This window comes from Eriocheir sinensis, chromosome 3, assembly GCF_024679095.1.
Source record: "Eriocheir sinensis breed Jianghai 21 chromosome 3, ASM2467909v1, whole genome shotgun sequence".
NCBI classification, from domain to species: Eukaryota; Metazoa; Arthropoda; class Malacostraca; order Decapoda; family Varunidae; genus Eriocheir; species Eriocheir sinensis.
Window position 1 is genome coordinate 27,854,854 of NC_066511.1, and position 12,009 is coordinate 27,866,862.

Sequence of the window (12,009 nt, forward strand, 5' to 3'; positions counted from 1 at the left end):
GAATAGTTTGATGAGCCATCTTTGTTACGTGCCTAAAGCCATAACCATAGCGAACAGGGTAATTTCAAGTGTAAAGTGTTTTGGGGGACAATGATTAACAACCTCACCACAAAAAGTATTAAAGACATAGGGTATCATGAGCAACGTAAAGGAAAAAAATATTCCACAACTAATTAATATGAAGCGGAGGCTCGTGTCAGGACAGTGTGCGGGGTAGCAATCGATGCTGATCTATTGAGCAAACACTTGGGGTCCAATCTCTGTGCAACTCACACACCACCCTACTGCCTGCCTGCTTGCCTGCCTGCCTGCCTACCTGCCTGCCTGCCTGCCAGCCTGCCTGTGTGCCTTCCTGTCTCCTTGTCCTTCACCTGCCTCTCTGCCTTCTGCATCTCGTTCCCTACTCATACCTATTACTTACCTGCTGTTTACCTATGTGCTTTACCGTTTCTCTGTATTTGCCGGCCTGTCTGCTTCCTTACTGCCTTCTAAATCCTTGTTTCTGTCTCTTCTTTCCTGCTTCTCCTTCCCCCCCTCCCTTTCTAAAGCTTCTCACACACACAAGTGACTCGTACAGCATTTTGGTCTTTGCTGAAAGAAAAAACGTACCTCGCGGTAATAAATAGCACACACACACACACACACACACACACACACACACACACACACACACACACTCACACGCTGCCACATGGTAGGCACAAACCAGTGTGGTGCAGCACAGGTCTGACACTCACAAGCAGATACAAGGCTACCCGATACCAACTCTCTCAACTCTCTCTCTCTCTCTCTCTCTCTCTCTCTCTCTCTCTCTCTCTCTCTCTCTCTCTCTCTCTCTCTCTCTCTCTCTCTCTCTCTCTCTCTCTCTCTCTCTCTCTCTCTCTCTCTCTCTCTCTCACACCCACACACACACCCACACGCACCGTTCCGTAGTGGCCTAATAGCTCAACTGGCACCTGGCGACTGGGGTTCACCTTCGCTGACAGGTGAGATTATTGGTTCCCCGTGAGCAGAGTGGATGGAGTGGATGAAGTGTGAGGTCCCAGCTGCGCCCATAGATCGCGGGTTCAGCACTTGATGAGACACTGATAGAATGACACACACACACACACACACACACACACACACACACACACACACACACACACACACACACACACACACACACACACACACACACACATTCCTGCTCCTCAGTTGAGTTAAACGATACCTTAAAATATATTATTACTTTCTCAAGTCTATATAACCAATAAGAAAAGGGTAAATGGCTATGTAGTCAAATCAATCGACATACAAACAACTACGAGAGCCACGAAACGAAGTCTAGTGTGATATGGAGGCAGGCGACGCTCATTTTAATACTGATATAAGTGGCCGGAGTTCATTGAGTTGTGAATGGGGTTAGTGGAGCGCGGAGGACCATGTGTGTGCCCTCAGTCGTGTCTCGTAGATGTAAGTAGATGGGAACGGAAGAAACCCTCTAGTTGGCGCGTATATATATATAGCCCGGGGAGGGGTGGAGGTGGTGGCGGTGGTGGCAGGGGTGTTACCGGCACGGGTGGGGGTGGAAATGTCAGCTGGTATTGACTGTCGCTGGTGGTGGCTATGAAGAGGGTGGTAGTGGTTGATGTAGTGATGGTGGTAGTGGGTTGAAGGGAGTGGAGGTGGCAGCAGGTAGGGTAGTGTATGGTGGTGGTAATGGTAGCTGGAGATAGTAGAAGTAGTAGAGTGCTTAGTAGGAGTGTGTTGCGCAATAATGTAGGGGCATGTGGTGATGGTGGTGGTGGTGGGTGTGGTAAAGTTGGTTGTCATGGATAGGATGACTGTGGTAGTAGTGGTGGTGGTGGTGGTGGTTACGATGATACTGGTGGTGGTGGTCATATAATGGTGAAAGCAGTATCGCGTGATCTATGGTGGATATGAAGAACACTATTTATGGAAGGAATGGTAGCGGTGGTACTGGAGTTGCATGAGGGGGCGTTAGTGGCAGTAACAAAGGCAAGGATGTAGTGATGGGAATGGGCTGGCTGGTTGTAGTGATGGGGCTGGGAATGACTCGGTTGGCAGTAGTGTATGTTATGGTAATGACAAGGGTATGGTAATGGAGCTCGAGGATTAAGGGGATGTCAGTGGCTCTGGAAAAAGGTGTACGTGATGGCGGAGGAAGGTGAGGGTTAGCTTAGTAAAGTAATAAAAGGTGGAGGCAAGGAAAACGATCAGGGTGGTTGTAGTCATGGGAGAAGAGGAGGAAGGGGGGAAGGTGAGGGTAGGGGAAGAAGGGAAGTACGTAGAGTTGTGGTGGTCGTGAAAAGGAGGGAAAGAGGAGGAGGAAAACTACGAAGCGGGATGGAGGAAGGAAGGTCATGGTGGCAGGGATAAAGTCAGTACGAGGAGGAGGTGTAGGAGAAGGAGCGAGGGAATTTGAATTGAGGTGGTAGTGAGAAGAGAAGAAGGAAGAGGATGAGGAAAACATGGTGGTACGAAGAGAAATAGGAGGAGGAGCGAGGGAAGTTGAATCGAGTTGGTAGTTCGAAGAGAAGAAGAAGGAGGAAAAATACGAGGCGAGACGGAGGAAGGAAAGAAAGTCAGGGTGGTAGTGATAAAAGCCAATACGAGGAGGAGAAGGACGAGGAGGAGGAAGAGAGGGAAGGAGGCCATCACTCAACGGTTCTTAAGGGGGCGCGGGGATCGATACACCCTCCCATACGCAACACTTTCCGGAGGGGAAGAAGCACCGCTGAGCTCTGAACTCTGTAACCTCTTCGCCCACCCCACCTTGCACCTCGGTAGCCGGGAAGCGCTGACGGTCTGACTCACATACTTAAACATATCGGGGCACGCACACACACATTTGATAAGGCTTTCATAGGAGTTGTTGTGGGTATTTCCATGGTCAGTTTTATCAGCTTAGACCCTAGCGGTAATTTGATAAAGGACTGGTCTTCTTTGTAGCCTTTGGAAATACTTGTTTTGAGAGCCGAAAGCGTCTAAGAATGCGGGTCCTAGATTTGCGCGGGTGTTGAATGCTTGTACGATCCACCGCAAGAAAGGCAAACATTGTATAACCCCGACCACTTGGGATGAAAGGTGGATATATTTAGTGTTAGCGTAAGCAGAGGATACGTGTAGGACAATATGCGATAATTATATAAAACGGCATCATCGGAATTTGCATAGGGCTCTAATATGTGTGTCTGATGTTAATGTCAATGCAGAACACCCATGCGACAATGTGGTCTCAAAAAATTCTTAAGGGTACGATATTATGAATCAACGGTTATAGGACCCCGAAATTGAGGCTGAAATGTGTATACTATGTGATGTTAGTCTGAAAGAGGGTTGGATAATACGACGATGCTGTGCGTTCTGGAAAACATGCAGATAGCCTTCCAAATAGTTTCTGACGGTTATGACACTGAATGGACGGTTATAGTACAAGTAAAAAATTAATATGAAAACCTGATGGCCCTTTAGATGATCGTAAATGATGAGGATGATATTACAGGGTTCTGGGCGTGGAGGCAAAACGAATAACCCCATAAAATAAAACTAAACAAACAGAACAAAGAAATTACCAGCTATTAAATGCCGTTAGTGTTAGTATACTGTGAACTAATTATGAAACGTGACAAGGATGATCAGGAAAGCAGTGGGAGAAAAGGAGACAAAGAAAACAACAACAATAACAAAAAAAATATAAGGGTTCCGTGCCGTCGAGGGGAAAACTGAAGAAGCAAAGGTTAATTAGAGGTAAGACGTCATACACCTGGGCCAAGAGATTCCATAATGACACCTGTAGAGGAGTCGCACGTCTTCCACGGGTCCCAATATTACCTCCACAACACCTCTTGACGCCAACCTCTATTGATCCAATAAAATGCCACATCCTCGCAGACTCAATACCTTTCTCTCTCTCTCTCTCTCTCTCTCTCTCTCTCTCTCTCTCTCTCTCTCTCTCTCTCTCTCTCTCTCTCTCTCTCTCTCTCTCTCTCTCTCTCTCTCTCTCCACCATTATCAGTGCTTCACCTCCACCATTTTCTTCACTAATATATTTGACAATACTTTTTAATTTTTACCATTAATTTTCGTCTTAGTACTGTAATCTACATTCAACGCTTTCTTTTCTCAGTTATGAACATTTTATTTAAGGATTTTCACCAGTCTCTACTACTATTAATACTTTTACTACAACTACTACTACATCAACAACAACAACTACTACTACTACTACTACTAGGACTACTACTACTACTGGAATTACAATAATAATAATAATAATAATTATAAAGCAATAATAACAATAACAATAATAATAATAATAATAATAATAATAATAATAATAATAATAATAATAATAATAATAATAATAATAATAATAATAATAATAATAATAATAATAATAATAATAACAGAAATAAAGTTTCTGTCACTATCGGCAGGTCTTGTTGACTTTGTCTCGGCGTCTTATTCTAGCAGAGATTTCTGAGGTCCTAAAGGTAACACGAAAGGCTCAAATCAAGTCTGTATAAAAAATTAAAAAAAAACTGAATAAAAGTTGCTGTATACTCCTGTAGTAACAGATAACCATACACTGAACGAATCCTAACAATATTTTAGGACTATCGAGGCTCCGATCATAGACACCTCTTCTAAATTTAAATCAGTAAGTACCCCTCTCCTAGACCTTACGGTACGAAGTATATGATCGACAACTTAAAAAAAAAAATTATCAATGGAAGCCGCAACTATGTGGTAACACTATTGCGTAACCTACTGAACATAAAAATATGCACACGAGTGTAATTGTAATAAACACAGAGGGCTGCAGCGGGCCTTGTTAGCCTCTGTAACATCTGGTCTTGATTATCGTGACTTGCCGTCGAGGTTGGTATTGCTGGTATATTTCGGGTTCTAAATCATGAACGGGCAAACAAGCACATTTACTATGTACTGGGACAACATTATCATTAACCTTTCAAAATCACCATCTACCCTTAAAGCTGTTCTGTCTGTTTAGACTTATCGTTTTGGTAAGTATGGTTCAAGGCGCTGCCATGCCAACGGCTGCGGCAAATATTACACAGAAGCCAGGCTCGGTGGCTCATGGTCTCCTTACAAGGCAGCTTATTAGCCAGCCGTAGACTTACACCTGTGGATTAACCGTTATGAGAAACATTCACCAACGGAATGTTCGACTATGAAAAACAACTTTCCATGCAAATTTGTACATAAATTTCGTCATACATAAGACGGTGTTCATTTTCAACTAAGATCTTTTTCCCTTTTTACCACTTTTCCCTTTTTTTCCCCCACCACTGTCGTTATTATATTTTCCCTTCTCCAATCATCTATCTCAAGTTTTCTTTATAAACTTTTGCAATATCCTTCGCACCGCATGGCTCCCTTTCTCGCCTCCGTCCTTTCTCCCCTTTACTCACCCCATAACTGCTACTACAATTTCTTCCTTTCCACGATCCTCTTCTTACAGTTTTTTTTCTATCAACTTCAACATTCTTCGCACCCCGCAGCACGGCCCCGCCTCGCTCCCTCCCCCACCACCTGTACGGCGACTCACCTGCCAAGTCAAGATGCCAAGGCTGGCTGGCTGGCACTGTGGGGCCCGCGCTCCCGTGTACAGATTCAGTTCATTATGTTGAGAAGGGGACGAACAGGCAGTGAAGAGGGAGTTAAGTGACAGGATGAGATAGGTGCATGGACTCTCTCTCTCTCTCTCTCTCTCTCTCTCTCTCTCTCTCTCTCTCTCTCTCTCTCTCTCTCTCTCTCTCTCTTGTATGTGTGTGTGTGTGTGTGTGTGTGTGTGTGTGTGTGTGTGTGTGTGTGTAGGTTTTGCTCACACACACACACACACACACACACACACACACACACACACACACACACACACACACACACACACACTCCATGACGCAATTGGTAGAGCGCTGCGCAGCCAGGCTTCACGGTCTGACAGGGAGGCGGTTCGATCCCGCTCAGGACGGATTCTTTCCGTTGAGTAAGAGTGGTTACTGTCCCCCCTTGAACAAGGGGGATGGGGTGTGTGGTGTGTGAGGTCCTGGCAGTACCCAGAGATCGACGATAAAGAGCACTTGCTCATGTCGGGAGGGTAACTGCTGGCGATTACGAGTCGAACACGTGATCAGGCCGTTGTGAATTTCACACACACACACACACACACACACACACACACACACACACACACACACACACACACACACACACACACGCGAGAAAGAATAACAACTTTTTTTTTCTACGTCAACTATTCTGAGGTCGTCTGTATGGGCAGGGTGGGACCCCCGTATTGTGGTAAGTTTGTTGTTTACTTCGTCGCTGGGGCTCGCAACGCTGTGGCTTGTTATTCTCAAGCCGCACCATAGGAAGGCATCTTTGTCCACACATTCATATTTTATATTCGCTGAGCGTTTCCCGGTATTCTCGTTTAGCGGCGTTCCCATGTAAGGTGAAAGGAGAGCCTTGAGTGTGGCGGACAAATTGATGTCAAAATCTTACCTAATAGACACACACACTCGTCTAGCGCCGGTTCTTTAGAAGGGTAAAAAAAGTCTATCTATAAAACACAAGCAGTCTGTGCCAGCGGATTTACTAACACTAACACACACGGTACAAAGCTCCTAGGTAACCAGCTCTATCAGGCCAGATAACAATGAAGAGAACATACAGTACGAGGCTGGGTGAAGCTGCGAATATTGTATTGCGTGTACGGGGAAGGTGAGGTAAATATAACCGCGACGTGATACTTCCACACCACCACGAGATTGAGACGAGCACTCGCACGACACCTCAAAGAAAAGGAAACTGAGGAGCAGCAGCAGAAAAGAGAAAATCTGCATCGTATACATCCGCGTTTCTTGAAGTGACGTGAGCGCGAGGAAGCGTGTGCGTGGTGTCTCCAAGGTGATAGGACCTGAATGTGAGCTAAGAGTGGCTGCGGCGGTGGGAGAACGCGGGAGGGGTGTGCGAGGGGGCTGAGCGGGGTGGGAGGAGGAGGAGGAGGAGGAGGAGAGGTGCAGTGTTGCTTTCACGATTCCTAACGTTTTCTTTAGCGACTTCAACCCAAACCAGCCCCAACCCCAACGTACTTCAACCCAAACACAGACAACACCTCTAAGTAATAATCTATTGTCGCTAGTTTCCTTTCTGAATAATTGTTTTGTTAGGGAGCCAGCCAGTGAGGATAAGGCTTCTTTGTGCACGCATCTTTTATGACGCTGAAATTCATGATCTAAGTAGTACAAGTTTGCAAATAGTAATAAACTGCAAGAAAAAGGTTCCAAGATATCCCTCGTAAAGTCCCATTAAGCCGGGAGTCAAAATAAATCAGCGCTCAGACACAACACTCCATAAAACTTTCACCCGAGCCTCATTCTCTCTCTCTCTCTCTCTCTCTCTCTCTCTCTCTCTCTCTCTCTCTCTCTCTCTCTCTCTCTCTCTCTCTCTCTCTCTCTCTCTCTCTCTCTCTCTCTCCCCCATCCCACCCCACACACATCCACATGCTGTCCTCCCACACCCTACACATTCACGCGCGCACCCCCTCCCCCCTCACACACAATGTTGACAACGGCAATCATGAGTTTTTCTTCCTTTATATAACGTCTGGCGTCGATGAGGGCACAGACCCAAACCCTTGGCACCATTATCACCCGCGTCACGACTAACTGATCTCGTCTGGATAATGCGGGAAAGACATTGTGAATCTGTGTCGCGTAAACAGACGTAGACTAAATTTAATCTTGAAGGCGGGCAACTTGAAAAAAAATATATCAGAAGAATGGTAGTGAAAGGTACGAGGAAAAAAATGTTCCAATAAACACATGAACTGGAGTGAGGTGGTGAGAAAAGCAATTAGCACCCACGTAACAACAATTCATGTATATGCTTTCCTTCCTACAAAACAACAGACCATACTCACAGTTTCCCTCAAGCAGGATGGGCGCCATAAACTCACCTAAAAGATGTAAAGGTGCATTAGTTCCAACCATAACATCACAACGTGCAAAACTATTTTTAGATATGTAACCCCCTCCGCCCCGCTTGTCTGCCCCTCCGCCCCGCCTGTCTGCCACTCCGCCCCGCCTGTCTGCGCCTCCGCCCCGCCTGTCTGCCACTCCGCCCCGCCTGTCTGCCCCTCCGCCCCGCCTGTCTGCCCCTCCCCCCCGCCTGTCTGTTCCCTTGTCCAAACATTATGAATCTGTTCCTCAGCGCTGGCCAGTCTGTATACTTATCGATGCAAGAAGATGTAGTACTCTTAACACAAGGCGCTAAGAAGAAGAATCCCATAAATATAACAGGCAGGTTGATGTTTATTGGATGAAAAAAAATCTTCAAACAATCAAAGTTTTCTGTTAATTTTTTTTGGCGACAGTTTTTCGATTCGATTTTTTATTAATAATTTAGTGTTTCTTTCACAGTAATGACATCACTTACTTATTTAGAAGGGACGTACATAAGGGTATATCATTGTCTAAAATGAAGGCCATTATGAATAATTATGCAAGTTTCTCTGACAAATTTACTCAAAAGGTAAGGAATAAGTACGTTTATCATACCAGATGTCCTCTAAGAGTCACTAAACCCTGCACCTGGCACTCCTCAACTGTGTGTGTGTGTGTGTGTGTGTGTGTGTGTGTGTGTGTGTGTGTGTGTGTGTGTGTGTGTGTACAAACAAATAGGTGGGCGTGGGGTCTCACCTTGATGCGGCGGGAGAGCTTCAAGCCCAACTTTCTGATCTGATTAAAACTTTTGGGATACACCTGGAAGGTCTGGCGGGCCACCTTGCCGCGGCGGGTGTTGGCGTACTTGCGGTTCCTGATCACCCGCTCGGAGGACGGGGGCGGCGCGGTGGGGACGGAGGACAGGGAGTGAATGGAGCCGTTTAAGGAGATAATGGAGTTTCGGCCTCGGCGTCCCTGGGGTGGCGGCCTCTGCTCGCCAGGCTTCGGCTTTTCGTGTTCCAGCCAACCACGGGGCGGTTTGTGTTTCTCCTCCTCCTCCTCCTCCTCCTCCTCCCGAGAGTTTATGAATTCCTCGTCTTCAAAGTCTCGGATGATGATGGTGTGGGCTTTTTCGAGGAACTGAACGCCCTTCCAGTAACCCTCCGCCTGTGCGACCAAGTCTGGATCGTTGCCACCTAAGCTGTTCTTCCGCTCTTCTTTGCTATACACCTTCTGCAGGAGGCTGAGGCCTTTCCGAGGCTCCTCGCTTCCCTCACGCCGCTGCTTGGTCACTGCTGATTTTTCCTTGGCGTTGACCGCCTCCATGCTGCTGTAGAAATCTTTGATCTTGTTTATGAACGTGACAGGGGCGGTGGTCTTGGAAGTGGAATCCTCAGTCGCCTTTACTGTCTTTTTCTTCTCCTTTCCGTTGGTTGCTATATCATCTTTGCTGCTGTAGAAACCCTTCACTTTGCTCACAATCTTTTCTCCAAAGCTGTCTTTTGTTGGTGATGGCTTAAATTCAACCTTAGTCTTTGTATGTGGGTTATCAAGGTCCTGGAGGCTGGTCGAGGCCTCCATGGCTGGTGGCCGTGACCTTGCTATGGGGAGGGTGCCTCTATGAGGTGACGAGGCCTCACCACTCACAGTCTCCGGGTTGTCCACTGAGAGGCTACTTGGGTCCCGCGCAGGTTCAATGTAAAAATCTTTCTTGAACTGTCTCCTGATGGAGCTCCGAATATTCTTGAAGTCAAGAGAAAAAGACGTGCGCATACCCCCAACTCCGCCGCCGGCCACGCCCGCCACCTCCATGGCTACGTCAGCCTCGTCTCTCACTCCCTCAGTAAAAGTTTTACAAAGCTCACGCAAGGACTTATGTTTTTCTGGTTCGATACTAATGATAAAGCATAACAGTTTACTTTGAATACGTTTTTTTTTCAAGAATTTCCTGTAATGGACACATTCAGACACACTCAAATCATAAATCACCGTTCTTTACCTTTTCTTGTTTATCACACAGCGTACACAAACATTTCCTCCGGCAGAATTAAAAGACCAAGCGCAAAAAATAAAGCACACGTGGTATGCTTCTCTAATAAAGAGCATAGGATGGCAATCAATTACCAAATTCAGTTTGAGGGATTTTTATAGTCTTTTCTTAGGTGCCCTACGGTACAGCAAGGGGAGGGGCGTGAAAGAATAAATCCCCTCTGACTCTTGTCACAGAAAAATTTAACTAAAAGTTTTGTCTTTTTTTTGATTGTATGAAAAATATTACATGTAAAATTATGCTGAATAAATGAATACGAGTGAGTTGCTAATCTCTGAATGGATTCGTCGTATCTTGGCGCCGCAACATCTGGGTCAGTCTCTGAATGGAGCCATAACCAACATCATTAACCAATAACAGTTTTGTTTATAAGTTTACATAGTATTTCGGAAAACGATAGTTGTACATTGAAAGAGACCCGGTATTAAAACGAGAAAAACTGAAATAAGGTCACTGTCAAATCTTTTTACGCATCAAGTATTTTTAGTCTTTAATATCGTCTCTTCCAATAGTTTTGAGTTGAAACATCCAGGAAGCTGGCCTTTAGTGCGTTGCACAGAACTTCAGATTTTATCCAAATTTTAAGAAGTTTGCACACACAGAATAATCAGAGTTTGTAAAAAAGACTTCCATCATCAAAACATATCCAAAGATTGCACATTTGGATATTGACACTGAACTAGTGAAAAAAAATTGCATTATTAAGTAATGGGACTAGAGTCGCGCTATACACACATTTCGTGGTGGATATCGACTCACTTTGCCAGTAAATGTAATGCATTCTGCAGAGGCACGAAACAGCCTACTCAAGATCTACATGTTTCTAATGACGCATTACAGTCTACATTTCGACCGATATCCACCAAGAAGCACGCCACCACCGCAAGATGATGAGAGGAACGCACGAACACAATTAATACACGCACTATGTCAATCCTTCTAAACAGACCGAACACATACACACAGAGCCGTCCAGTGCAATACTGAAGGTGCTCTTGTAGCAAGACAACAACACCTGGAGGATTAAGAACTATCTCCCTTCTCCTTCCCTTCCCACCCCTCCCCCTCCTTTCACTTACCCCGTCCCTCTCCTCTCTCTTAATCTATATCTATCGACACGAACCACCACAGCTAAACAACAAAGAAAAATGACTCAAGGACACTAATAAAAAATTCATTACAGCGATATATTAACTCGTCCCGCCCAACAGATAAGACTTCATACATAAAAGAGATAACACATCAGGCAAACGAGCGACTGGCACCTGCATACACGCGTGAGTAATCCCCCCCCCCCCCCCCCCCGAGGCACACAACGAGAAGCCCTTCAGGTGTCCGTGCCGAGCCGCGCACCCACGCCCTCACCCTCTCACTCATACGTAACGCACACTCCCACACATGCACCTGTCTCCACGGCGGTACCCAACATATACCCCCCACCTGTACCCAACAAACACTCCCAAACACCTGTCTCCATGGCGGTACCCAACATACACCCCCACACCTGTACCCAACACACACTCCCAAACACCTGTCTCCACGGCGGTACCCAACATATACCCCCCACCTGTACCCAACAAACACTCCCAAACATCTGTCTCCACACCGGTACCCAACATACACCCACACACCTGTACCCAACACACACACCCAAACACCTGTCTCCATGGCGGTACCCAACATACACCCACACACCTGTACCCAACACACACTCCCAAACACCTGTCTCCACACCGGTACCCAACATACACCCACACACCTGTACCCAACACACACTCCCAAACACCTGTCCCCCCAGTGGTACCTAACATACACCCTCACATACCTGTCTCCACGGCGGTACCCAACACACACTCCCAAACATCTGTCCCCCCAGTGGTACCTATACCCCACATACCTGTCTCCACGGCGGTATCCAACACTTATTTTCACACACCTGTCTCAACCACGAAACTACGGAAGAGTCGAGACGCCGTTATTTCT

At 46.2% G+C, this 12,009-nt stretch overlaps 1 protein-coding gene across 2 annotated transcripts in view; it reads right to left on the reverse strand.

Annotated features, from left to right (window-relative positions):
- The window catches only part of LOC127007464 (uncharacterized), an 82,780-nt gene extending 71,901 nt beyond the window's left edge, over positions 1–10,879 (reverse strand). The window contains exon 1 of one of the 2 annotated variants that reach the window (XM_050878531.1): positions 8,733–10,875. In XM_050878531.1, the coding sequence (XP_050734488.1) occupies positions 8,733–9,788 (1,056 nt within the window). In that variant the 5' untranslated portion in view covers positions 9,789–10,875. Of the gene's footprint in view, positions 1–8,732 lie in introns of both variants that reach the window. The other variant, XM_050878523.1, reaches the window with a different exon arrangement.
- Between the last annotated feature and the right edge of the window lie 1,130 nt (positions 10,880–12,009).